This window comes from Clinocottus analis, unplaced genomic scaffold, assembly GCF_023055335.1.
Source record: "Clinocottus analis isolate CAN_PGR_092001 unplaced genomic scaffold, fCliAna1.0.p SCAF_5, whole genome shotgun sequence".
Taxonomy (NCBI): Eukaryota; Metazoa; Chordata; class Actinopteri; order Perciformes; family Cottidae; genus Clinocottus; species Clinocottus analis.
Window position 1 is genome coordinate 9,654,393 of NW_027176207.1, and position 27,332 is coordinate 9,681,724.

At 41.1% G+C, this 27,332-nt stretch overlaps 1 protein-coding gene across 2 annotated transcripts; it reads left to right on the plus strand.

Annotated features, from left to right (window-relative positions):
- The first annotated feature begins 112 nt into the window (after positions 1-112).
- ubtd2 (ubiquitin domain containing 2) lies at positions 113-27,304 on the plus strand. 2 transcript variants are annotated; one of them, XM_068600321.1, is made up of 3 exons: positions 113-197; positions 18,848-19,084; positions 26,258-27,304. In XM_068600321.1, the coding sequence occupies exons 2-3, from the start codon at positions 18,910-18,912 to the stop codon at positions 26,767-26,769; spliced, it is 687 nt and encodes a 228-aa protein (XP_068456422.1). In that variant the 5' UTR covers positions 113-197; positions 18,848-18,909; the 3' UTR covers positions 26,770-27,304. The 2 variants fall into 2 exon arrangements, with proteins under 2 accessions (XP_068456422.1, XP_068456421.1); XM_068600320.1 differs by lacking the exon at positions 113-197 and adding an exon at positions 15,835-15,969.
- The last annotated feature ends 28 nt before the right edge of the window (positions 27,305-27,332 follow it).

The following is a 27,332-nucleotide window of genomic DNA, read 5'->3' on the forward strand; positions in this document are numbered from 1 at the left end:
GAGAGAGAGAGAGAGAGAGAGAGAGAGAGAGAGAGAGAGAGAGAGGGAGGGAGAGAGAGAGAGAGAGAGAGAGAGAGAGAGAGAGAGAGAGAGAGAGAGAGAGAGACAGAGCTGAGGTGACCTTGATATATTATAGCTTGCTTTCAAACACACAGCCCCGGTGAATTGAGGCTATGGACCGCTGATATAACGGGCTGGTGACTATATGATTCGATGTCAATGATGTTAATATGTTTTTCTTCTGTTACAAATGATCAGGAAATGTGTTTACTAGACTTGGTACTAATCTAACGCTTACTTTAAACAGTGCCAACTTTGTCAAGTGGCCAAATGGGCTAAAGAAAAACAGTGTGACCGCGAGCATGCGGTCGACTGAGCAGAGCATTTACCTGGAAATCTAATCTCATTTAATCTCAATTTCATAAGGCATATAAGAAATTACAATAACTCTGCCAGTTTGGGGCAAAAAAAATCAATACTCAAATCAAATCAAAAGGCTCTTTGTCAACAGAAATGTGATTCTCGTCACGCTGCAACTTTAACCTTTTTCACTAAGACCATAGGACAGAGGCTTTTTGTGCTTATTCAGTCATCCAAGTTATTCATGAAGACTCGACCTGTCTGTCTGCATTCAAGTCAATGTGTGTGCGTGCGTGTGTGTGTGTGTGTGTGTGTGTGCGTGCGTGTGAGGCTTGACGTACAGTGACAGGTGCAGGCGGTCTCAGCAGCTGCAGTATCAGCTGCTGCAGAGGAAATACAATCAGCTATACTGCCTTAATTCACAAACACACGCAACTTTACAGTTTGATGGGAAAGCTCAATGTGTGGCCAACTTGTGTGTCTGTGAATGTGACCTGTTTCCATGGAAGAAGTTTCTATTTTAATATGTAACGATGGATGTACCTAATCTGCATGTATTTTTGTTGTGTGTCCTGTATCTCGTGTCCTGTCTTTCTTTTGTTTGTTTTTAGAATTAAAACCTGCAAAGGGGTTGTCTTCTGAATGTTTGCAAGTGTTGTGGATTGTGTCTTTTGTCTGTCACACCACAACTACAAATGTACCAAACACATGCCGAGTATTGATGGTTTGATAACTAGAAAGAGTTCATTCTTAGCATTTAATTTGAGCAACCATTTTTGATTCAAATAGATTCATAATTTGAATTCAATATAAACTGAATCTCTGTGATAATGTTCTAACTTTCAGGCAGATTTTAACACATGGATATAAACACCAAGTAGCATAGTTTTCTCTTTCTAAGCACATATCTGTTTACAACGCTGTATTAGGAAACAGACTAATTACAAGCAGCATGCTTTACATGTTTTTTTAATTCTGCCACCTTCATTTGTCACAGAGGTGTCTGCCCTCACTTCCCTTGTAAACATTAGTCTGAGCGTGTCTGTATTGTATCCTTTTATGAGGTGTTAACTGGCGTTGTAAAGCTAGCAATGGGCAATGATATCCTCAGTGAACAGTCGCTCCCAAAGACAAGCATTTACATGCATGATTACAGACATGTGTACACACACACACCCCTGTTGACAGGCAGATGCATTTTAATCCTATAGATCAAAATAGAGACCCTTTGGGTTGTGCCTCAGGTCTTTGTACACAGCACACAGGGCTGGTTGTGTGCTCTCTAGATAAACACACACGTACACACTCCCTCGCTGTCTCTCGAATACCTGCAAAAAGGCACAAACATGTAGGTACACTTTACATCCTTTAAAGCTTGAATATGCACAAGTATATGCATGTGCAGATGCTCTCTCATGTCATATGTGCAAAAACACGAGCACATGTAACCAGAGGCACACACATGCACACACTGGCTATGCAGAATATTTGTGCACAGATACACAGTGTCCTGAATGTGTGTGAGAGAGATGTGCCAAGTGTATCTTATGATCACAGAGAGTTTATAGATGGTGAGCGTGCTTTGTTGCCTCAACTGAAGCTGACCCAACATGTCCGCTCAAAAAGCAAGAAAGAATTGGTAGATTCTGTCTCTGCATGGTGTCACACGCATTTTCCCTGAAAATTATTTGAAATCCAAAAGCTGTGCTGTATATCTAAAGGTGCAGTTTAAGTTGGGAGGCTTTACAAGCCCGAAAGTCAGCGAAACCTTCTCTAAAATGGCAACAACAGGCACCGTATCTCTTGTTGCAACACATTCATGTCTATATGTAATGCATTCTTCATTTAGAGTGTCAGATTTGTAAGTTGTTGTCACAAATAGAAGACAAAAAATGATTATAGAACACAGCACTGGAGTTTCATTGACACAATATAAAGCAAGGCAACATTTCTAAGGCAGCTTAATCCTACAGTATTTTCTCAATTTTAAAGAATATACAGTGCCACTATCCATCTGTTTGTGTGTGCATGTCTGATCACGGTTGCAATGCTCTCGCGGGGACTACATCTGTTCACAGACATCTACACACCCGGCGAAAAACTAAAAACCATTTCTGTGGAAGTTGCCATGATGACACACAGACAACAACCTTGTACTGCCATCTTTGTGAGCACACTCATAGTCATAATGAATCGCCAATTATCCTCACCTCAACCATCACAAATAAATGACGCCAACGCTTTTCCTAACCCTAATCCAAATATAATTCTAAAATAAATAAAGTCTGAACACTTTAGCACTTTAGCCGTACACCGCAGCTCATTCACTCCGCTCAGCTTCTGCCAATCGGCTTGTAGCTTCGTCACTGCGAGCTAAACACTCAACAAAGTCGTGATTGTTTGCTGTTCTGGCTCCTCAATGGTGGAATGAGACATCAGGACAGCAGAAAGTCTCCTCATCTTCCGTCGCAAACTAAAAACACATCTTTTTCGACTATACCTTAAATATGAAAGGTATCGCAGTAGTAGCACGTTAGTAGCACTTAAATGTCTCGTACTGATAGCACTTTGTAGTTTGACTTAATTAAGGTAATTGTACTTTCCTGATTGTTGTTTGGTCTGAGTTTGTACTCACGGTTGAATGCACTTATTGTAAGTTGCTGTGGCTAAAAGTGTCCGCTAAATTTAATGTAATGTAATGTAGCTGAAGGTCTTTCTCAAAGTGGGAACTGGCCAAAATGTCCTAACATTCCAAAAATGTCTTCATTCTAAAGGTTTGAAACTTTAATCGGTTTTTAGAAAGATAGTCACAGTCGGTAATACACTATTATTACAGAGCAAAGAAATGAAACAGGACACTCAGACTCAAAGATGGAGGACTATCACCTTTGAAATTTGACTTAGTCATACTCTTAACCTAAACGGCAGGTAATCAAGGCTTTGAAAGCTGTGCTTTCAAAAAAAAATAATCCTAACCCTTTTTCAAGCACACCAAGGTTAACACTTACTGCAGTGTTTTATAAACGGATGACGAACAAAGCTGATATTCTGACACCTGTCACAAAAATGGACTCCAGCTGCAGCGGCTCCCGAGCGGCGGGATGAATAGCAGAGAGGCAGTTTGTTAGTGGAAAGAAGGAAAGTGGCCAAGCTCAGCCTACCCTGTCTGAATATCCAGCTTTTGAGAAGCACAGGTGTTGGTTTTCATCTTCTTAGTAGTTTAAGAAAACACTCTTTCAGAGGCTTGTGAATGTGAAACTCAAAAACAAATTGGCTAATGGGCATGAAGCAGCCTACACTTGATAATCCTTCCCTTGTTATACTGTCGCTGCTGAGGTCAGGCGCCAAAAGAAATTCTGGGAAAATTGCCAACTGCTGTCAAAAAGTGCGGGAAGGAAATTAAGCTTTCATTAATTCAAAGCACTGATGTATCCCTGTTGTGACTAAACGGTCACAACATTTTTAAAACAAGCAACAGTCTTAGATTTTAACTCAGGTATGGAAACACAAGATGGTATCCAACCACTCAACATGGCACTATAGGTCAGTTCAGATACTGTAACTTGGGTCTATAAATAAGGCCTCTCTTATCTTGTTCCCTCGTCAATCTAACGTCACACACTGACCACAGGCGACTAACTGTAAATGAGACTAGATTTAGTTTTGGATCACATCCACAATCTCCCAGGCAGGGTTTTTTGTGGTGGTGTAGGAGCAATAAGTACTTTTATTTTTCACTTAAAGCGCTTAAATTATTTTTAGAAGTACTAGTAGGTGCATTTATTTGTTATACCATTGGACAAAGCTAGACTAGCTGTGTCCAGTCTCTATGCTATGCTAAGAAAGGTCTCCTGGGCCAGAGTGGAGCTTCTCATCTTTCAATACCAAGATAGACGGAAGAGAACACTCAACAAAGTCACGACTGTGAGCTGTCTTGGCTCCTCGATGGTGGAATGAGCTCCCCATTGGCATCAGGACAGCAGAGAGTCTCTACATCTTCCGTCTCAAACTAAAAACTACACCTTTCGACTACACCTTGAATAAGTAAAGTGGCACTGTAGTAGCACTTAAATGGCACCTACTGATAGCACTTTGTGGTTAAACTTTAGTGAAATGGTATTTTCTTGATTCTTATTGTTCTGAGTTTGTACTCATGGTTGAATGCACTTATTGTAAGTTGCTTTGGATAAAAGTGTCAGCTAAATGACATGTAATGTAATGTAAAGAGATGATCAACATGGCGGACACTGGAAGAGAAGCATGTCACAAACATCTATACGCTGCACCCTATCCTACACACTATGGCTCCGCTGCAAATTTGGTGCTTCTCCAGAGTGTCCGAGAACAGAGAAGTATTCCAGCTGGTGTACTGATCACCACATGTACAGACTATGGTATAAACACACAGAACCTGCAGATCCTTAAAGCTATACTGAAGTAAGAAACACAGAGACATCTTGGTAGCACTCCAAGACCTAATATCAACCATCAAACTCAGGGAGCCCCACTTCAGCTGTGGGTTGTGTTTGGGACCTTGGTGGTATTCTGGGAGTTGAAAGTCAAACAGTCCTTAGTGTGTTGACCTTCCCATGGTCTGTATAGTTAAACTTGACAGATCCATATTGTTGTAAGGGGACCAGAGGGTTTACCCGTGGGCCAACTCGACTTGGCGAGGAAACAGTATTTTAGTTGGCCTGGAAGTACCAAAAGTGGATGTTTTTCTAAATATCAAATGATAAAATATACTGATTATTTTGACTTTAGGGGGCCTGTACACAATAAAAACATTTAAAGACACATGTTTGTCAAAACAATGTAGCAGCTTTCTTTGGCATCTTTTGGCTTAGCCACAACATTAACCAGAAATAAAGTACAATAAAGATGCACATTTGCTGCCATTTTCTTTTTAGTGGCCATGTGTACTGCAACAAAACAAAAACAAAACCCTGCTGCCCCAAAAATATTTTTCCCCCCAGAGTCCACCATTATAAAAAACAAATTTGTAGAACTTTTTTACACGACACCCAAAACTAGAAACAAGGTCAATTATTACTCTTAGTCTCTGATTATGAATTTTTAGTCCATTAACTTTTTTATTCAGCAATTTTTCCAAAAGTCCACAAAAGAATAATAATAAATAAAACATTGTAATGTGTGTAATGCCATTTCAATGTAAGTACTATTCATCATGTGTGTAATATGAACATGTTTACAGAAATATATAAATGTGTTTATGTCCCTTTTGTTAAAACGAGACCTGGCTATTTCCAGAGTATGTCCGTTCCTTTCAACATGATCTCACTGACTGTGGCGCTGCAACATGTGGCGTCACACCTATCGACTTGGCAGCCATGGCAACAGGCTGCCTGTGTGCATTCATGTATGTATGAATGCATATTCATGTGTGCAAACGTGTGTATGCATATTTGTAGACTGCGACCATGAACGTGTCTGTGTAACTCCTGTAGCCAGTGTGTACGGGTGTGTGTATGTGTGTGTGTGTGTGTGTGTGTGTGTGTGTGTGTGTGTGTGTGTGTGTGTGTGTGTGTGTGTGTGCGTGCGTGCGTGTGTGCGTGGTACAGTTCATGGGCAGCACAGGAAGTTAAATATGTTTAATTGTCCTGCTGTCTGTCTGCATTGTCCTGCTGTTTCATTTAGCCTTTGTTGATACGGATAAGATAACATAATCCTTTATTAGTCCCTCAGTGGGGAAATTACAGGATTACAGCAGCATTGTTCACAAGTAAATAAAGATAAAAATCAAGTAATATAAATAAACAGTCGAACAGTAATACAACTGAATTAAACAGTAAGAAGAATGCACTGAATCCTGACACGGAAGGAAGTCTCACTTTGACAAGAAAATAAAGGCAGCCAAGTCTTAGAGTTGGTCTTTATTTCTCCCAGGCGGCACATCACAGCAGCCTTGTGATGTGCCGAGCTTGTAGCCAATAATGCTAACAGCGGTAACGGTACAAACAATGGCAACGGTGCTGACAAAGCAAACAGCGTTTTCCTTGAGGAAGGGTGTTACATCTCTGCACCATCAGCAGTAACCACTGAATGTGTGCAGCAGTGCAGCGGGTTGTCCAATAGCTAACACAGAGTCTCTTATGCACTATAACACATGCTTGGCCGGCGCGGCTAAGTAAAGAAAGCATAAACTCACATTACAGCACCCACAGAAGGAGAGTGCTTCTTTGCTGAGAGAGACATTACTACTCTCTATCTTAGCATAGATAGTTGTTTGCTGCTATGTCAATGTACAGAATGATGTCTATTAAACCTTTAACTAATGTTTGATTTTATTTTTTCATAGTTTTTTGCTGAAATAAACAACAAAAGTTTCTTGTCGGCATTCTAAAAAATCCAATCACTGCACATTAAGGGCATTGAATTACATTGCATCAGACCTGATTAGATCTAATCGGATTAGAGTTAAAGCATCACTTAAACACCTTCTTAGGCTGGCAGACGGAGCGCCACACCGACGAAGAGAAGTGAGAGACCCAGCCTCTTCACAGCACGGTGGCAGGCTGTCTGAAGCTGTCGTTACTCTTGTCGTTTTATCTTGTCTTTTAGTATCCAATCATGCCAGGAGGCATTAGGAGACAACTGTGGAACAAAAATCTAATTTGACTCACACAGCTACCTAACGATCGAAACAAGACATGGAGCATCTTGCTCCCTTTCTGATCACATTGCTGTGTTCCCTGGTGGCCATTCAGCTGTGAAACACAAGACAAAGGCAATGCAAACATAGAGAAATAAGGCAAAACGTACACATTTAAGAAGTATTGTAGCCATGCATGCATCATAGCCACTTTCAGGGCTCGTGTGATTCAGAGCTCAGAAAAAAAATGTTCATTTGAATTTGAAAGCACCAGGCCTCCATCTTTAGAGGTGTTTGAACCATGCTACTAGTTGAAATACCTATGTAATCCTTTCCTTGTCAAACAAGAGACTCCTCTGGTTTATTTTATCATGTTGCTAATTGTGTTTTAAGTGCTGCCAAAAGCCTGCTGCAGTTTTCCACAAACAAATTGCGTTTTCTCACTACAGTGGACACTTGTGGAAACAGAGTACAAAGAAGTTCAGAGAGACGCTCAGAGACGTTCAGAGAGGATGGAAAATCAGGGTGACGATTGCAACTCTTCTCTCTGTCATCCTGCCTGTAGTGCCTGAAGCTCTGCTGATCATGATGAAATCTCCTCTGGTCAAGTGGGTAATTGCTGTAAAACTTGAGCAACCACACAATTATATCACAAAGTCATTGATAGCCAAATTAAGCTGTTCTCATAAAACCCGATTTACCCCTCCCAGCACATTTACTTTAGAATTCACATTTCATAGTGTAGCTTCCTTCACTTTTTATCTGACAAATAATCCATTTCGTAAGCATAATTTTATTATTTAAACCTATAATCATAGGGGTGAGTGGTAGTTCTGCAACCACACAGGGTCACCGGTTCAGTCCCAGTCTCCCCATAGTTCACATGTCAAAGTGTCCCTGAGCAAGACACTAACTTAAACCTGAATTTGCCCCCTGGGCGCATCACTAGGGGCTGCCCGCTGCCCCTTAAAATACTAAGGATGGGTCAAATACAAAGAATACATTACATGTATGTACAAGTATGACAAATAAAGTTTATTCTTTTTTATTTCCTCACAATTGTTTACTGACAATATTGCTTCGAACTAAAACATGTTATGGAAGCTTTTCTTTCAAGTGACTATGAGGAACTTTAAACTTTATATAAACAATTCTCGATTTAATATTGATGTTTAAACACTATAATACATCCATAAGTAAACACGACTATCAGCAAAACTATTGGCTACTTCTTAGTTCTTCTTCATGCTTGTCATCGCTGGTACCGTTCAGAGCTAACACCAACACCACGCTAATGGAGACCCAGGCAGTATTCCTGCGCCGGCCGTGGGGAAGGGAGGCGCAGGAGAACCAGAAGCAGGACTGAGGGAGGCGGACTGTCAGACCCTGCTGCTGTTAAATGAGAGGTTTTCTTGAGGGACTCTGGCGCTCGGAAACATTACCGCTTTTGTCCACTGGGACTTGCAAAATCAACACAAAATAAACGGTCCAAGTAGCTATAAAGAAAATGTCAGTGTTAGTGTCGTGCTAAATATTTGCAAACACAACCACAATGCTATGTTTAAGATGATTAATAATAATGGATGGTGCTGTTAACCCTGAGCCTGCAGCTGACATTCTGCTGATCGTTTCTATCCTTCTGTGGCAGTTGGTGTCAGACACAGGCTCTGTTTGTTTTATCTTCTGTATTTTCGTCTTTTTACGAGCAAGTTCTTGTCTGTCTTTTTGGATTCATTACAAGACATTTCATGGACTCGATCGGGGTTGATATTTTCCAGTTTTGGTCACAAATGGTGGGGAAGCGAACAGATTGATAGCAGTGTAGGTTAGTATTTCACCGTTGAGTTCACTCAGTGAAATCCTTCGCCACCCTAAATCACCAACCAGAACAGTGAAGTCATGCAATAAGATGACTTCACTGTTCTTGAATATAAATATTATACTAGCTGTGAAGACGCTTGTTCGGCAGAGTAATGTATTGAGTGTAAAGTGTATAGCTGTATTTATATAGCACATACATACAGTAAGTGATGGGAGACACATCAAAAGGAGGACAGACTAATCTCTCTATATCAAAGCTTTACCATAACAAGACAGAGACAAGGCACACACACACACACACACACACACACACACACACACACACACACACACACACACACACACACATACACACACACACACACACAAAAAAAGAAGAGACAGACTCTGGAATGATAAGATATACGAAGCCACCAGTACAGCAGCAGTAATGCCCAAAATTAGTAAGAGGAGGTCAGCTCAGCCCCACCACCCCCTCTTTGTCTCTGTCTCTCGCTCACTCTCTCTTTCATTTCAAACTGCAGTAATTATAATTACTGCAATTTTACATTTAATTATGGTTGTGTTGATGTATAAGTTCTTCAAAGTGGACATCTGGTCTTGTCCCATGACTAAGGGCTACTGTCCTTGTAGATGTGACTGATAACGTATTGCCTAAGAGTCTAATAAAGCAACCATTATATCACATGGCATCACCTACAGAAAGAACACAGTAAAGCATTGAGTTCTTCTGCATTGTGTGGCGTCGCAACCTCAGTCCAAAGCTGAATATAGTTTAGATTCCTGACACAACTTCACAAAAAGCAATGTAAATTTACAAATCTAAAATATGACAAGAATCTTCTCATAAATCTCTTGTAAATAAATAAGAACTCAGCTGTTTAAACACTTTGCAGAACCCTCTTTGGTTTTTGAAACTTTTCAACTTTCACTTATCTGCGTGACATTAGCACATCTTGATTTGATTAAAATATTTATTCCAGTTTGGCAGATATAAAGATGTGTGTGTCCATAAAGAGTTTATCATGCCGTGAATAGTCGGCCCTTAGATTATCAAAGGGATTCAAGTCTGGCCTTGGACTCAAGGACTTTAACATTCTTGTTCAGTGTTCAGCTGGTTAGATGCAAAGGTCATTGTCATGTTAGATCATGCATTTTATAAGCAGGTACTCCTCAAGAAGCATCCTGCATTTGGCTTCAGTCATTTTTCCCATGTGAGTTTTAAATGTCCCTTGTTTGAAAAGCACTGCTTGAGATCCTGCTGCTCGCATGATGCCTCACAGAAAAGACTTTGGTCGATGGTAATTTCAGACAAACGAATTGCACTTTGTTTTGCTGTGTTTTGTTATTTAACAAACCTTAAATTTACCTTAATGCTTTCATATCTTTTTCCCATTTTTGCAAGTCTTTGATCCACATCTGATAATACAATCAGTTAACTGTTTTCATTTTGATACCGGTCTTAAACCGCTTCAGAATTTGACATTGTGAATGGTGTTTGGGATTTTGTAGATTTCCACAAAATACAGTTTCAAAACAACAACTCCATCCAAACAACTGCACTACAATGTGTGAAATAAACACAGAACCACAGTTAAAAACACAAACACACAATTTACAAAAACCCACTGAAGGACTAAATCCACACTCGTGCCGATACATTTTACGATGAATCTTTTTTTTGTCTCCATCTGAAAGATAGTTTTTTTTAAACGGTATTTTTCTGTATTTTCTTGTTGTCTCTGTCCCCAATCTCCATCTTTTATTTTTTGTAGTTTGCTCTGACAAAGCAGGTCATTTTAAATCAATGACAGGACAATCAAGTGTGTGCCAGCTCCAAACGTCCCAGTCTCTCTTGTTCTCATCAAATACACTTTTTGGTGATATAGATCTGGTTTGGGGTGAAGAGGCGCTTAACAGATAGTAGTCAATCAATGGATCCATAGCCGCCCAATCTTCAACACGGATGGGGCAGTTGAACATCTTCAAACGGCCACATAATTGGGACAGCAGCTTCAGATCGATAACAGGGCCGATGTAAGGCTGAAGACTTTGGGCCAGCACATGAGCCAGGCCGTTAAGAACAAATCAATAACAAGACTATTAACCTCTGTGTCCCCTGATCTGTTGCCTGGATGAAAGATGAAGAAGGAAGACCGCCTATAGGGGAAGAAAGGGGGTGGACAGTAAAAGAAACAACAGCAACCGAGATTACAGAGAAATGCCAGATAAAGAACAATTAAATTCAGTTGTCTGTGAACAGCTGGTCAGTGTCTGAAAAGGTTTGTTGTTTTTCAACTTGAAAAAGGATGTGTGACGGTTTGCCTGCAGAAGAGACAGACAGCTGAGCTAATACGGTCTCAGCACCCAGAGTCAAACAACAGTGTAGCTATTTTGTCATTGTTTTTTAATTTCATGCATTATATCCAAGTTTAGTTTTTTTGCATAAGTGCATATAAATGGTGCCAAATCCATCCCATGGAAATGATACAGATGATCGACATTACATATGAAGCCAGTGAAGAAAGTGCTGATAGGAACAAAGGCCTTCATATGCGTTCACTGTGCCGTGCTGGTGCAACACATTTCATTCAATTTAGAAACCAGAAAGAGCAAAAACATTAACAAGCTTCTGTTGGAAAACCATTAAGGGCCTATAATTACACTTAATCTTTAGAACATTGATGCTACTGACCTTTAGCCTCCATCACTCTCTCTGTCTATATCTCTCTCTCACACACACCGTTGTGTTTTATGACTTTTGTGTTTTATGACTTTTGGAGACATTACATTGACTTACATTCATTTCACCCAAACCAATCACTACCAGCCTCACCCATACGCTCACCTTTGTCTTCTTCGTATGATGGTGCCATCAGTTCCCAGCAGTTCATATTGACATTTTCCCACAAAACAGTACGTGCAAGAAAATGAAGCAGTAGACTTAATGAATCTGTGCACAGATGCTAGGAATTAGGAATGGGCCGTCTGCACAGGAGGTGAGTTGGGATCACCCTTCGCTATTTGTTTTTTCGTACCTCTTCAGCATCATCATCGCCTGCCGTCTGATGCCATTTACGTTTGAAAGCATGTTGTGCTAAATGCTTCACTTCCACCATTATTCCATGGAGGGGGGATTCATTTGATATTGATTCTGAAACCTCCTCAGAACTTGTCAATGTGAATGGCGTTTGGGATTTTGTAGATGTCCACAGAACACTGTTTCAAAACAACAACTCCATAACTGCACTACAGTATGTGTGAAATAAAAGTAAGTTTGATTTACAAAAAACCACTGAAGGACTAAATAAACACTAGAGCAGAAACATTTTAGGATGAATCTTTCTTTGTCTCCATCGACAAGAGGTTTTTTTTGTTGTTTTTTTTAAACTATTTTTAACAAATTCTAACTAATTTTTTTGTATTCTCTTGTTGGTTCAGTCCACAATCTCCAGCTTTTATTTTTTGCAGTTTTCTCTGACAAGGCAGGTCATTTTAAATCAATGACAGGACAATCAAGTGTGTGCCGGCTGCCAGCCTCCTTCACACAGCTGGATGGGAATGATTTTAAAAGCTCCAAACGTCCCAGTCTCTCTAGTCTCCATCAAATACACTCCAGTTATATAGATCTGCTTTGAGGGGGTTGCAGTTGAAAGATAGTAGTAAATCAATGGATCTAGGCAGTTAAGAACAAATCAATGACACACCTATTAACCTCTGTGTCCGCTTTTCTGTTGCCTAGATGAAAGATAAGGAGGAAGACAGCCTCGGAGAAGGAAAGTGGTAGACAGTGAAAGAAAAAAATCAAGATTAAAGAGAAAGCATGACAGTATTATTGTTTTGCATAAGTGCATATGAGTGGTGCCAAATATATCCCACGTAAATGATATAGTGAATTAAATTACTAAACCAGCAAGAGCAAAACAAATATTGAGCTTCTGTTAAAATCCCATTAAGGGCCTATAATTACACTTAATCTTAAGAACATGGATGCGTCTGACCTTTATCCTCCATCACTCTCTCTGTTCCTCTGACACACACACACACACACACACACACACACACACACACACACACACACACGCATGCATGCATGCACACACACGCACACATGCACACACACGCACACTTACAGTTGTGTTTTATGGTTTTTGGGGACATTACGTTGACTTACATTCATTTCCTGGAGACCAATACCCATAATTGCTGTTATGAGGATGTGCATTTTGTCCCCATAAAGAAGACGAGGCCTCATGGGACTGTGGCAAAGGATTCATGTCCCCTAAAGTCATAAAAACACGTTCCCGCACACACACACACACACACACACACACACACACACACACACACACACACACACACACACACACACACACACACACACACACACACACACACACACACACACACAGAGTTTTGGTACCACCGTCTGCAGTTTAGATTCTCTGGCTCCATCTACTGACTGAGCCATACACAAGCAGAAGACGACTATTTATTCTTCTGTTGTTTTGCAAATATCAGGCAATCATGGAATGAACAATCACACTTTAAAAGTTAAAGTTGAATCAGATAAACACATTTATATGATTCATATGGCATGAGGCAAATTTGTCAAATTCTTATTCATAACATACAAGGAATACGCAGGAATCAAAAACATCAACAAATGGATAAATTGGGTGATTTTACTTCTGCCATGTTACATATTTGCATTCATACAAATGGAGCTGATGTTTTCAAACAAATCTAATTTGAAAGATCTGTGACATTTTAATACTAAAAAGTTAACACAGATGTGTTTTTCAAACCTTGCTATTACTGTCCTCAGAGTGTCTCATACCTGCCATTGAACTACACGAGTCTTTCCTCTGGCAATGTGTGTTCTTCAAACCTTTTTTCTGTTATCGACGTAAAATCATTTAGCTATTAAAGCTTTTTACAATTTAATTCTACTGTTGCATAAAACAAAGTCACTCGAGGTCACTGCAAATCTCAGAAATAAACTTGTCACACTTTTCTGTTTGGTCAACAGCCTATTCTTGCCTTGAACAGTGCGGTGCCATTTCACAGCTTACTGGTGCTTCTAACAAAGCTGTAGTGAACAAACAGGAGTAGTCTAGGAAGCATACAAACAATCTTTTTTTCAAGTTTAAAGTCCCACTCAGACTTTTTTAGGACATGCCTATAACGAGGTGGTTTTAGATTCTATAAAGCCTCAATAATCTCTATTTAAATTCCTTCACAGTCCCAAAAAGATCAGCATTCCCAACTACAATCACTACCCTCAGGCAAAAGACAGAAGAAACCTCCTGGAAAAAAAAACCAAAAAAAACCATCTAGCTATAAAAAGCAAAGTTCAATCCCTTGCGTCATGAATCGGAGACGAGGTAGAGAAGATAATAAAAACGAATGTGCTGAATCTCCTGCTGTGACCTTGATCACAGAATATGCAGCGACATGTCAAGTGTGTTCTGAGTAACTTGTTTCATCACATTACGTCATGCGACAATCACGAAAGGAGTTTCCTAGCGCTATGTGCTGCGTAAATGTCTTCTTTCAGTTTTTAGCAATGGAAAATAATTGTAATTCCACACAGCTTTGTTGTAAAGGTATCCTCGCTATCACATTGCGATTGCGTACGCGCGTGTGTGTGTGTGTGTGAGTGTGTCAAATTACACTCAAGCCTCTTCAGGACAGTCCTAAAGATAGTGAGCAGGCAGGAGAGTGTCCATCTGGTGTAACATTGCAGCATTCAGATGCAGAAATAGAGTGAGTAGAACGGCTCTGACAGAGAAGAGAAGATTGCAATGCCACGAAAAAAACATGGAACAGAATAGATGTGAGAAGGAAAGAACAGAATAATAACCTAATTTCACGCTACCATATGCTTTGTGTTCAAATCTAAAAAATGACTGGTACTATAATAAAGAGCCTCCCTGCGAGACAGACTAAAATGGGACAGAATGGAAAAGGAAGCTATGCATTTTCACTACATGATGTAAAATCAGATTTGAACAATGCAAATAATCAGATACTTGGAAATTGTCTGCTTGTTCGAATGAACAATCACCTTCAAAATCCAATCACTCTATTGGGAAATCTGATCAACAAATTGTATTCCAATCTAAAATGTATTGATAGTGTAATAAAAATGCCTCTGCATGTCTGAAATAATTGGTCGCACAATAACTGCATCTCTCCGTGTTGTAAAATCCCATTCATATTGACAAAACAGTAAAATAAATCTCCCCTTCCTTGCATGAGAGAATAGCACAACAACACTGTGTCACTCTGTGTTGTGAAATGAATCAAGCTACACAGTATGCAACACATTTAGAGAGAGAAAGGGAGAGAGAGGGAGTGTGTGCGCTCCTGCGTGCGCGTGCGTGTGCGTGTGTGTGTGTGTGTGTGTGTGTGTGTGTGTGTGTGTGTGTGTGTGTAAGAGAGAGAAAGGCCAAAATAGAATAGAATAGAATGTAAATCCCTGAGACCAACGGTAGCTAACAGCAGGGGGCTTCCTTGACATTCACAAAAAGGTGAAGGGATTTGTGTCTTCTTGAAGACAGCAAACAGCTTCTCTGCACACACAAAAAAAGACACAAGAGCCAAGCACACATGTCAAAAGACATCATCATCAACTGAGTCTAAAGTCTAAAACATTTGCTGCCCCAAAGGAGACCGTATCCTTTATATGTAACAGTTAACTCCTCCTTTGTTCTCTCTCCTCTCTTCCTTCTTTCTCCCCCTCTCCTTCATTCCTCTCTCGGTCACCTTGTAACGATGTGAGCCTCTCTGTGGCTCTTTCTCCCTCCGCCTTCCCCATCGATGAAGATGAGGGGGCCTGCTGCTCTCCGCCAAGGCTGAGAGGAGGAAGGGAAGGAGACAAGGGAGGCCGGGAGGAAACGAGGAGAAAGGACGGGAGGGAAGGAAGCAGAGAAGGGGAGGGGGGAGAGAGAGAGAGAGAGAGAGAGAGAGAGAGAGAGAGAGAGAGAGAGAGAGAGAGAGAGAAGGAGGGGGGCGGGGGGTGGAGGGGGCTAGTGGATGTAGCTCTAGCTGTGGGCCGGGGGGTGAGCTACCTAGCCCGGGCTGCTCTGCCGAAACATCCATGGGTGGCTGTGTCGGGAGCCACCACGACTCCTCGGGCAGCTTGAACGAGAACTCGGACGGCACCGGAGGTAACTCACGCGGCTTATCAACGCGTTTTAGTGCGTACAAGCTTGGCTTTTTTTATTTCTTTTTTTTAGGGGGGCTTCCTGTGGGCTTTTTTTTTGCATGTTGTCCTGGCTGGAGGTCTTCTTCCCTTCCTTTATACCCGAGCCAGACAGAGACGGAGACGCACACGGCAGCCCTCCCGGGTATCTGCCTCCACCCAGCGGGCCCGTGGAGCAAGAGACGACGCTACTTTATAAACTGGGGGGTGTTTCGTGTGCGACGCTGCTTCCCTTTTGTTCTTTGGCTTTTGACGGAGCTAGCCTGCTAAAATGTAGCCTCGTTAGCTTGCTAGCTTTTCTGCATAACAAATATGGGTCACAGACGGCGATGGCTTGCGAGGGAGGGATGCGGTCTGAGTGTAGTCATGTCCGGACTGGTTTCTGAACGCGCGCAGCACTTGGGGGTGAAAATGTCAGGCGTTTAGTTTTTTATTGAGTGTGTTGTGTAAGCGAGGCGTTTGGGCATGTTTAGTGCTGTAAAGTCTTTGGGAGAGAGAATGATGTTGATGATGACGATGATGAGGTGTCAAAACTTAAAGGGGTGCTTCACCCTGATATGAAGGATGCGTGTTTTTAACTGTGGCTCTTTGGAGATCAAGGCCCGAGAGCAATGAGCACCATGTTGTCCATCAACTATGAGCAGAGTATCAGACTTCAGAAGACTGCAACGGATTAGGTTTACTGTATTTATTAAGCAATAAACTAGTGCATGCAATACCTGAGGTTATGGGACATGTTATACCCTAATAACAACACATATTTATAGAGTGTATTGCTTTTTACCTATAAGCTCTTTTGTTCATTTTAATTATGAAGCTACGGTGCTGTAGACAACTTTGTACTGTAGTTTCCTGCTTGTCTGGGTTGAAAAGGGGGTTCCACTTCTGGCCAGTGGGTTATTTTAATCCCAGATTGGGAGATACGGCTGGGTTGAGGGGAGGTGGGGGGTGGGGTGGGGACTGAGCACTTTGTGATGCTGAGCTATAGCCTGGTTTCCTGAATGTCTTTCTTTCCCCCCCCCTCTGCATCCGCCTTGACGACGTGTTCGGCTATCTCCCCGACTTCCCGGACGTCTAGATGTCACATACACAGCTTTCAGAGATCCCTTTATCTGTGTTTGGAGTAACAAGAAGCTGTGCCGTGTTAAAACAAGATGCCAACAAGCAGCTGTTACTTGACTCTCTGCTTGATGAGAACAGAGACAAGGAAGTTAGATCCGAACACATGTGTTCAAATGTATCTGTTTTCACCAAAACAATTGTCATAACTTGAGAAAGTGTTATGGTACTTTGGTACAAAATCATTTTTTACACATACTGTCCCATCACTCATATTTTTATTTCAATGAATAAAAGACAAGGCAAATAGGCTCATGTTCATAAGCACATTTGTGTACATGGGTACCGGTGTTGATATATAAAAGAGGTCTGAGGGCAGGAGAAGGTGTGCGATACATGCTCGACAATAATAACCCTGTAATAGTGGTACCCGTATATATGCCTACTTAATTGTATGTTTTGTTATTGTATGTTCTTTACGCCACTAGAAAGTTGTTATTGTTGGAGAAATGGGAGAAGAAAAAAAGTTTGTTTTTCTGTTGAATGATAACTTGCAATAAGAATATAGGAATGGCAGTCAAGTTGGTGGAATAACAAGTATAAATGGTTTCAGACAGGTGTTTCTGCCACATTACTATTCTGTGTTTGAGTCCATATGAGCTGCTGCTGATGGTTTACATAGCCATGTGTCCTGCTATTAACGGTTCGAGTTTACTGCTGAGACCTCTCCCTCCGCCCCCTCACACACACACTTTAAATAGTGTATTTTGTTTATTTATCCTCGTCCCTGGATTATATACAATAATCTGGTGGTTTTATGAGCCATTTTTAAAAAGACTTTAAAACTCTTAGAACAGTTTGCATCAGTATACATGTCTTGTATTCTGGTGAATTATGGCATTATACACAAGGAAAAAAGAGAAAAGGTACATGTAAGCATAACAGTTTATCAGTTAGAGCTTCTATTTACTCCAAACAGTCAGTTGAAGGTTTGTGTTATCGGACTGTGCCATGTGATCATCAGAGAACATGTGTACCAGCAGCAGGTGTAACTCAACACCTTGATCATCCTCTCCTTGTTTTTTGTGTTGCAAACACACACACACGCACACACACACACACACACACACACACACACACACACACACACACACACACACACACACACACACACAGTCCCGTACCTGTTGTCCCCTTCGGTGTTGATCCAGATGGTGTTATTCATCAGCCATTCTGCTGCAGATGGATCACTGTTAGACGCTATAACCATAACCTTGTAACTGAGTTGAGTAACACAACACTTCTAGCTGCGGTTCTTCTCAGTCTGTTTGCTCCATGTATATATAACATGATGGTGGAGCAGGCTCATGTTTAATCTGTCATCTGCATTTAGTTGTGAGCAGTCTTTAAAAAAACTGATGCTTTGTTTTAAATGAATTCTAACTTGTTACTCCTTCTTTTTCCTTTGCTCTTTATCCCTACTTCTCCTTTTCATCCTCTGTGTATTCCCCCACCTTCTCTCTCTCTCTCTCTGACTTTCATCTTCCACTCATCGTCTGTCTACTTTCTCTTCCCTACATCCCCAATTGTTTCGGTTTTTGTTCACCCCTCCCCCTACTCTATCATCCCCATTTTTCTTTCTTTCCTCACATCTTCCCATTCACCCCACCCTCACATTCATACTCTTGAGTATCTTTTTCTCTATCCTCACCCCACCCTCCTGTCTTCCTCTATCTTTCTGTTCTCTCCATCTCTCCATTCCTCTCTTGCGCCCCCCTTCGCAGTGACTCTAGGGCGTAACCAGCCCCTGAAGAGAGAACGGCCTAAATGGAAAAGTGACTACCCGATGACTGAGGGCCAGCTGCGCAGCAAGAGAGATGAGTTCTGGGACACGGCGCCAGCATTCGAGGGCCGGAAGGAGATCTGGGATGCGCTGCGGGCTGCGGCCAGCGCCTTTGAGAGCAATGACCACCTGCTGGCTCAGGCCATCCTCGACGGGGCCAGCATCACACTGCCGCACGGTAACACACATTTCCACAGTGGCAGAAGTAGCAGATACCTCATTGTGTTTGTTTTACTCTCCATGAAATACTGCTCGAGGTACTGACGATTACTATGTGAAAAATGTCAACTCCCTTCTTCATAATTCTCGAGAGAAACTAAAAATCAGGAACTCTGCTGGAGAGAATTGCTGAACAGTTTGAGGCTTGTCTGGAGGCTGCAGATCTTACTTTTTTGTGCCATAACCAGATCACAGTTAAGGCTTCCTATGATTAAATTGTGATTGCAACAATTGCAGATGTTTAAAAGGCATGCTCCATCCAGAAAACTCTGCTGCATATCAAACCAAGCACTTCTTATAGTAACAGATCCAGATGATCTGGCTTCACTTTGGGGAGCTGTCTTGCTGCTACGCACGGACGCGACAATGGCAACTTGTGAAAACCTTTCAGAAATGTTGTCGTTGCAGTCCAGAGTAAAAGAGTAATATACTGTATATTACACATTTTAACAGAAAGCAGACAGGCAAAACGGAAACACACTGAATTCAGGAGAAAAAAAACGTTATTTTTAAGTCTTCTTTGGATGCAAATTTCTGTTCATTAGACTTCAATGTGAAAGTGCAATCAAAATCCTTTGTCCCAAACAGTAATGAATAAATATTATAAATAATCACGATCTCAATATTTATCAAAATAATCAGTTCAGCCCTAATTTTAAGAGCGATCCAGAAAGGGGCTAAAACTTTAGACTAGTAAAGACAATGTCCGCCCCTGAAATTTAAAAACAGATTTTGGTGGTAAGTTTCAGAACAGCCTCCATGTTTGTTTCGCTTAATAAGTGAAAGCAATAAAATCATCTTAAGCTCATCCATCTAGGTCCACGACATACATCCCTACGAGTTCTTCGATATGAACAGTTTCCATCAAGAGAGTTGGAATTGAGAAGCTAAGGGACGAAAGAAAGCTTCCCCAGGAAGTCGCTTATGTGTTTCAAGTGTTATCTGATAAACCGGAAGAAAACTTTGCCACACATGACTACACAATGCACAATGACTGAGGGTTTAATCGATATGGACCCAATTCCAAGCAACAACAAGCATTTACAGTATTCAGCCGGCAGTTAAAAGGAGTTACAGATGCTGAGCCTCAAAGTACATCTCAATGACAGCATTGTAGAGTTCAGACTGAAGCTGTTAGGAGGTATATACTGTACCGTATGAGGAATCAATAAATAATACATTAAAAGAGGCGTATCCTTGGGAGGATGTAATGAAGTCATCTTTCAGGTATGTATAAAGATGGTGTATCCTCTAGAACTTACTTGAGGGCATGCACATAGAAACCAATCAATACAATTGGCTCAGATTCAAGAAACTCAACAACTCCACAGAGTAGTTATCAGGCGCTTGTTCAGGCTTTCGATTTGTGGATGTGCGTCATTCTCTTGATTCCTAATTTGTGTAATTTACAGAGTCATATTACGTCAACTGAAGAAAGGAATGCTTATCTTCCTTTCGTTAAGAAATTGTTTTGGATGGTGATACATTTTGTCTCTTTGGTGGCATTCTCTATTGTACTTGTCCTTCCAGGCTATATATATATATATATATATATATATATATATATATATATATATATATATATATATATATATATAGATATAGATATAGATATAGATATATATATAGGATTCGAGATGTCTGGTTTTATACTGGGACTGTGATAACTGCAAATGTAGATCTTATTGTTCTGATCCCATCCAAAAAGTAAAGATTTTTTCTCAGTTTATGCACATTGTTGTGTGTTCTTTATTCCATGACAGTTTTCCTAAAATTAGATTTAAAAAAAAATGCTTACAGTCCTGCACTGTATTGCGATATTAAACTGTAGCCTCTGTATAATGCATATCATACTGCCAGATACACACCCTACAAGTGGATGGAATATTCATTATTGCGATGTTGAAACAGGGTGTTTTGATATAAAACACAACACTGGCTCTGTCAAAAGTCAATAGATAACATGGTGGTCGGCAGAAACTTACTTTGGACTATCCCCAAATATTTCGTAACGGCTGGGCGAACTCCTCTGCAGAAACCAGAGGGAGACAGATTTATTCTGTCAGTAGGCCAACAGTTACACTAATTCTCAAGGTCAGCTCTACCTGAGAAGGATTTGGGTTGAGCAGTCCAACAGGCAGGCTTTGCTCACATGTAAACATAAGCAGTGCTCCTTTCCCTTTCGTAGTTTGGTCAGATCAGATCCCGATGTGCTGCAGCTGTGGATTCCCCAGGCCTGATGTCACCATTTCACCAATCCAGCATTCCCGCACAAAGAGCAGCCAGCTCACTTCAATGTTTTTATCACTCACAGCCTTTTGCTCTTTTTTTGCTCAACTGGGTGGTTGGGCACAGTGGTGCTTTGAGCTAAAAACTAATGTTGGCATGCTAACATTCCCACAATGACGAGGTTAACAAGATTTAGCAGGTGTAGTGTTTACTGTGTCAAACATCTTGTTTTTTTTCCGGTCAGCGCTAAACACAAAGTACCGCTGAGGCTGTTTGGTATTTCTTAATGGACAAATCATAATTTTCAAGAAAAGTCAGGGTATCCCTAAAGTGATTACAAATCATCCTGAGACGAACATGAATTTTGACATGTGACATAAGTTCGTGGCGGTCCATTGAATAATTGGGACATTTGTGGTGTCACGGTGGCACAAGATGGAAGAGTCAGGGGATCACCAACGACATCAGGATCAATTAGGCCTGTCTCACAATTACACTATCGACTTATCATGTGACATACAGACATGACGTTACTCATTTCTCCGTTGGGTTTAAACATGTGTTGTCTACATAAGAATATTTTAGCGAACAGACAGGGCTTTCCCACATTTTGTTTAACAGAGCCAGAGAGCCCATTTCATTTTTGTTTTGGTTGTGTGGTTTTATTCTCAAGTCTTTTATCTATTTAGAATATTCCCTCACAATGTTTGAAGAAATCAGTTTATATTGCACTTTGAAAGTGTGCACTTGCATAATTATTATATTATCATTAAATTAGAAGCACAACAAATTCTAAAAGTAATCGTGAATGTCTGTAAATAAGGTTTCATGGCATTCTAACCATAGTTGTATCCCATAGCACCAAAGCGGTGGACCGATTGTCCCTGAAGCCACGCTGCTAGCATGCCAAAAAATACGCTTTTTTAGAGTCAATCAATGATCCTGAAAAAACTCTTGAATTACTACTGTACTAGAACATACAGTGCAGACTTTATTGTTGCCATTCAATAAATGGAGTTGAGTATTTATTTATTTCTTACTCCCACTGAATTGACTTTGGACACTTTTCACTCATTAGAGAAGCATCAGTTGAAGCTCCTTCGTCAGAGCGTCTCGCTGTCTTGGAGACCAACTTGATCTGCGGTCTAGAAAAGTGACTCTGTGAAATAGATGATGGAAGCCGTTTGCATCAGCTGTTGGGCAACATGTTAGATGTTTTCCAACCTTCAACAAATGAAGACGTCATCTCCACTGAATCACATCATTATCAGTCGTTTTTGGGTAGCCAGAGCCTTGAAGCAACAGAGACTTTTTATTGTTACCAAATGTTTTCTTGCTCCATGTAATGTCTCAAACTTGGTGCAAAGGCTGATCCCACATTGCTGGGATGTTTTTCAATCTAAACACTAGTTATTTAATGAAAGCCAAAAGGCATTAGCACCACCTGGAACCCATTAGGATTCACATGGAGCCAACTGAGATAGTCACATCCAAATCATGTTTATAGAATGCCAGTGAACCATGTGTAACATTTATCTTGTTATATAGATATTTCGTCATTGTTACGTGAAAGGAATTTTATGGCCCAGACACCGCAACAAAGGTCTCACATTGCCTGTGTCTTCCCAAAAAAGGTTTCACTTGAACGCACCATAAAGACTGCCGACAGCGACAAACTAGCATGTACGTTCTGCGCCTGCGTGAGAGGAAATAACTCTTCGTACCAGCAGGTGGCAGTAGTCTGTGTTCATTATTCAAAAAGGGAAACCGGAAGACTCAAGACTGCACATATACAAGCCGTTGTTACAACACAAACATGAAACAGAGCAGCGTTTTCTGACAATTTTCACAACACATTCGCTCACCACTTAACTTCCTTCCAGATGGCCGTGTCGCTGTGGAATATCTGTGTTTGGGAACGATTAGATGAGCTGAAGATAAAGCATGAGAGGAGCCCTCTGTGTGTGCCCTCTTGACTCGACTTGTTCGCTCGCTTTTCTTGCATTGGTTTCTCTTGCACTCATGCACTGATTTGCTCAAGCTGAACCGCCAATCTCAGTAATTTCTCTCATGGAAGAGCTCCGCGACCAATTCAGCATGGGGAATCGGCCAAAATGTGACAAGGGCAGAAATAAATTTAGAAATGTGCCTAAAATTGCTGAGAACAGAGGGAGCAAGATTAGTTTTCTTAAGAAATAGGTTCGACCACAGCATTTTAAAGAGCGGATGGAAAAGTTCCTATTGCTAATTTAATAATCAAGAAAATTCTGCTTCCAACTTTATCAATAGCCTCTTTAAGAAATGTGGTTTGTCGAATATTATAAAATTAAGGCATGTGGTTATGATTTCAGATAAAAAGCAATACTGGTTTAAAGTTGCCAAAATAGCTATATACCTCCTGACACATCAAACAGGGTCTGGGGGGCAATATATTGCCTTATGACCTCGACTCTGTAAAAAAAAAAGCAATACAAAAACTGCTCACACATCTCTTATGATGCATCAAATTCTGGGATTAGAGTTGTTTGCTGAAAAGTTTGAGACAGAGAAAGTTCTTGGATAAAGCTTTATTTCATTTTGCTTTCAAATCTCATAAAATACATGTAAACCAGTTTTTTTTTCCTAAGTCTCAGATTCTGTGGTGGATTTTTTTGCCAGGGCCGTTCTGACCTTTTGTCTTTGAAGGGCACAACAGAGTCCAGGACAGTCTGACAGGTGTGGTGACAACGTGAAAACAACTCCTCTCAGTAAGCATGAGGATTAAAGGCAGTAAAAAAAAGCAGTGATAAAACGCTCAGATAACTTGCTAGCAGACAGAGATAAAGACCCGGCGGCAGACAGGGGAAGTGTGAACTACTGATAGAGGATGGAATAAAACTGCTTTGTGATCAGACACACAGACATCCATAGTTTTAAAGTTGTCAGTGCAGAAACCACTGTGAATAACCAGATCAAGGGTTTGACACTTTGAGTGTGTGGGCTCCATTATAGCCTGAGTGAGGTTAGCATTGTATCATACTTGATGTAAAGCGAGATAGTAACTCAACAAACTCTTGGAGAAAAACTCTGTTAGGCGTGGGTGGTGTGTGGATTATTTAAATGACCACTGGAACTGTACTCCACAACCAAGATGTTCAAATGAAGCAAGCAGCTTTGTAAAGTGGGATTTTTATACTTTTCTGTGGACAACAGCACCCCTCCTCTTCTACCTTGCCCGACAGCTGGAGTTGATGGAGATGTGTACAATTTGGAGGGTTGTGTCAAAGAAAGAACTACATTCTCCCTGATAACCATGTCTCTGATAAAAAAAATGATTACTTCTTATTACTTATGGGATGGGATCTGATGTTTAAAAGGCCCAAATTAACGGGCTTACAGCTGAAGCCAGGAGGTAGCACAGGTTGTAGTAGTTCACACCAGAGGGATGTGCAATAGAGCGTGGTGACGAGGGTCTGTGATAGGAAACAAATGCAGTTAAAGGAATGAGTTTTCTGGTTGTTTGGTTTAAAATAACTTCTGTATTTCTTTTCACACCGAGGGTTTTTTGGTGAGTGCTATCATTACAAGGTGCTACACACTTTCTATCCACATTACCACACATTTCAGTTTTGGAAACAAGTAAGCAAAGCTCTCGTTACGTCTCACATTCACTCTGCTGACTTTGCCGAGCAGAAAGCAACATCCTGTGGGCTTCTGCTGACTCATCTCAGTCTCACTTACCACAAAACTCACTGTCCCTCTCAAGCGTCTCAGTATAAGTCATAAAACGAGACAAGATTTTAAACCTTTAAATTATTTACAGAAAAGATTTCTTGCTTTTGTGAGGTGAATTCTCACCCTGGACTTTAATTTTCAAACTGTCTGAACCATTAAAACATCTGGGATGTATTGGCTGATTAATTAGGATTTTTGCTCACAATTATATATTATAACGTTGAGGGTATAAAGGCCAGCAAACCTTCATTGCCACAATACATCTACTTGGTGTTTTCAGGTGTGCAGAGTAGTGACAAATTATTACATAGGGTGACCTGTCTGAAATCCCCTTGAGGACCTTTTGGGGGGGCCCCTGCAAACACCACTGCATTACGTTTTGTTTGTGGAATCCTGTGACCTCTTCAACTGCCCCTTATTTCTCCCTTTCACATCCAACTCTCTACACTGTGCCTGAATCACAGTCAGTCAAAAGTCAAAAGTGGCATAATGTATTTTAAAGTGCTCCAACAGACACAATAAATCCCTTTTCTCCTGCTTTCACTCCTCTTTCTTCAGTCTTTGTTTTTCTATCGAGTCTGACTCTCATTTCTCCATTTCATCTTATGACAGCGAAAAGTGAATAGAAGTTCAGTCTTCTGCTTTGTTGAATGGAAAAAGTTCTGTGACTGTTTGACTTCTAGATTAAGAATGCAAAAATGAAAATATCGAAAAGTAAACGACAGAAATGTAGCAAAACGTTGTCATGCTTGTGCTTAGCAAATCAACCAAAAGTACTTTATATCCAGAACATTCATTTGAAAGGATAATAATAAAGGGTACGTTGGGGGTTTACCTGAAAGGTTAACTTCAGTTGTTTATTGCTTAGTATTGGAACTTCACAGTTAAACATTTACCTTGTGGACTAAATATAACTGTGCACGCACACTGTTTTGTTTATATTGGTATACTCCATGTATATAATAAATACCATGCATAAATACATGTTTATATAGCTGCGGTAGTAGTGCAGTAGATCATTACAATAAATCCTGAAGTAACTTCTCCTTTAAAATGTCAGAATAGACTTGTCTGAACTGTTCTGTGTCCAACCAAACTTTCACTGAAGCTAAAGCTTATGTTATCGTCACTGAAAAAACAATCCTCACACATTGATATGAAGTGTTGACACATTGTCCCGTTCTTCCAGGCGCTCTGACTGAATGCTATGATGAACTGGGGAATCGATACCAGCTGCCAGTCTACTGCCTCTCTCCACCCGTCAACATGATCGAAGAGCGCTCTGACGAGCCTGATGGTTCGGATCCGGAAACCGGGGCCGCAGAACCGTCGGCGGGCAGCGGCAGTGACGCCGTGTCAGGAGGCGAGTGCCAGCTCCGGCTCCGGCTCTCTACGGGCCGCGACCTTCGGTTGGCGGTCCGCTCCACGGACACGGTGGGCATGATGAAGCGCCGTCTACACAGCCAGGAGGGCGTGTCTGCTGCAACCCAGCGCTGGTTTTTCTCAGGCCGGCCACTGACTGACAGGCTGCGCTTGGACCAACTCAACATCTCCAGGGATTACGTCGTGCAGGTCATCCTCAGCCAGCCGCCACAGTCCGAGCCGGCGTCGACAACCGGACACACGCCAGAGGCCTCTGGGCCAGTGGCAGCGGAAGGGGTGGCAGCACTGTCGCAAGAGCCGACGCCGGTGGAGAATTAACTCTCCCCCAACCTGGCAGCCTGGAGGTGGGCTGTCAGAAAGAAGAAGAATAACAAGAGAGAGAAACAAGAATGGAAGTTGATTCTGACGTTTCTCTTTTCATCTCTTCTCCTCTCCTCTCCTCTCCTATCTTCTCTTCTCCTCTTTTGATATCTTCTCTTCTGATATCTTCTAGTTTTTGCTGAGAAGGACTTTGTTTTGGCAGAGGTTGCCTTTCTGCCGGGACAAAAGGACTCTTGAATTGAGAAAAGACTCTTCTTTTTGGTTTTACACGTTGAAATTTTGACCTTTTTGAAGTATTTTTAACTGTTCCAATGGAAACCAAACAACAAAAAGAGAACTATGTCCGATGGCATAAAGGGTTTTCTGAGCAACACTGATGTTCAAATGTTTCTGTGTTTCCATTTCCACTCAAGTTCTGCTCTCTGGCAAAACGGTTCTGTTTATGAGGCCACAGGGTTATACATTCATGTTCATTACAAAACAATTCAACATGGCCCGTTCAGAAGAAATATAATAAAGACGCTAAAACAATCGTGACAGTTATTCAAATCTTTTGGGGA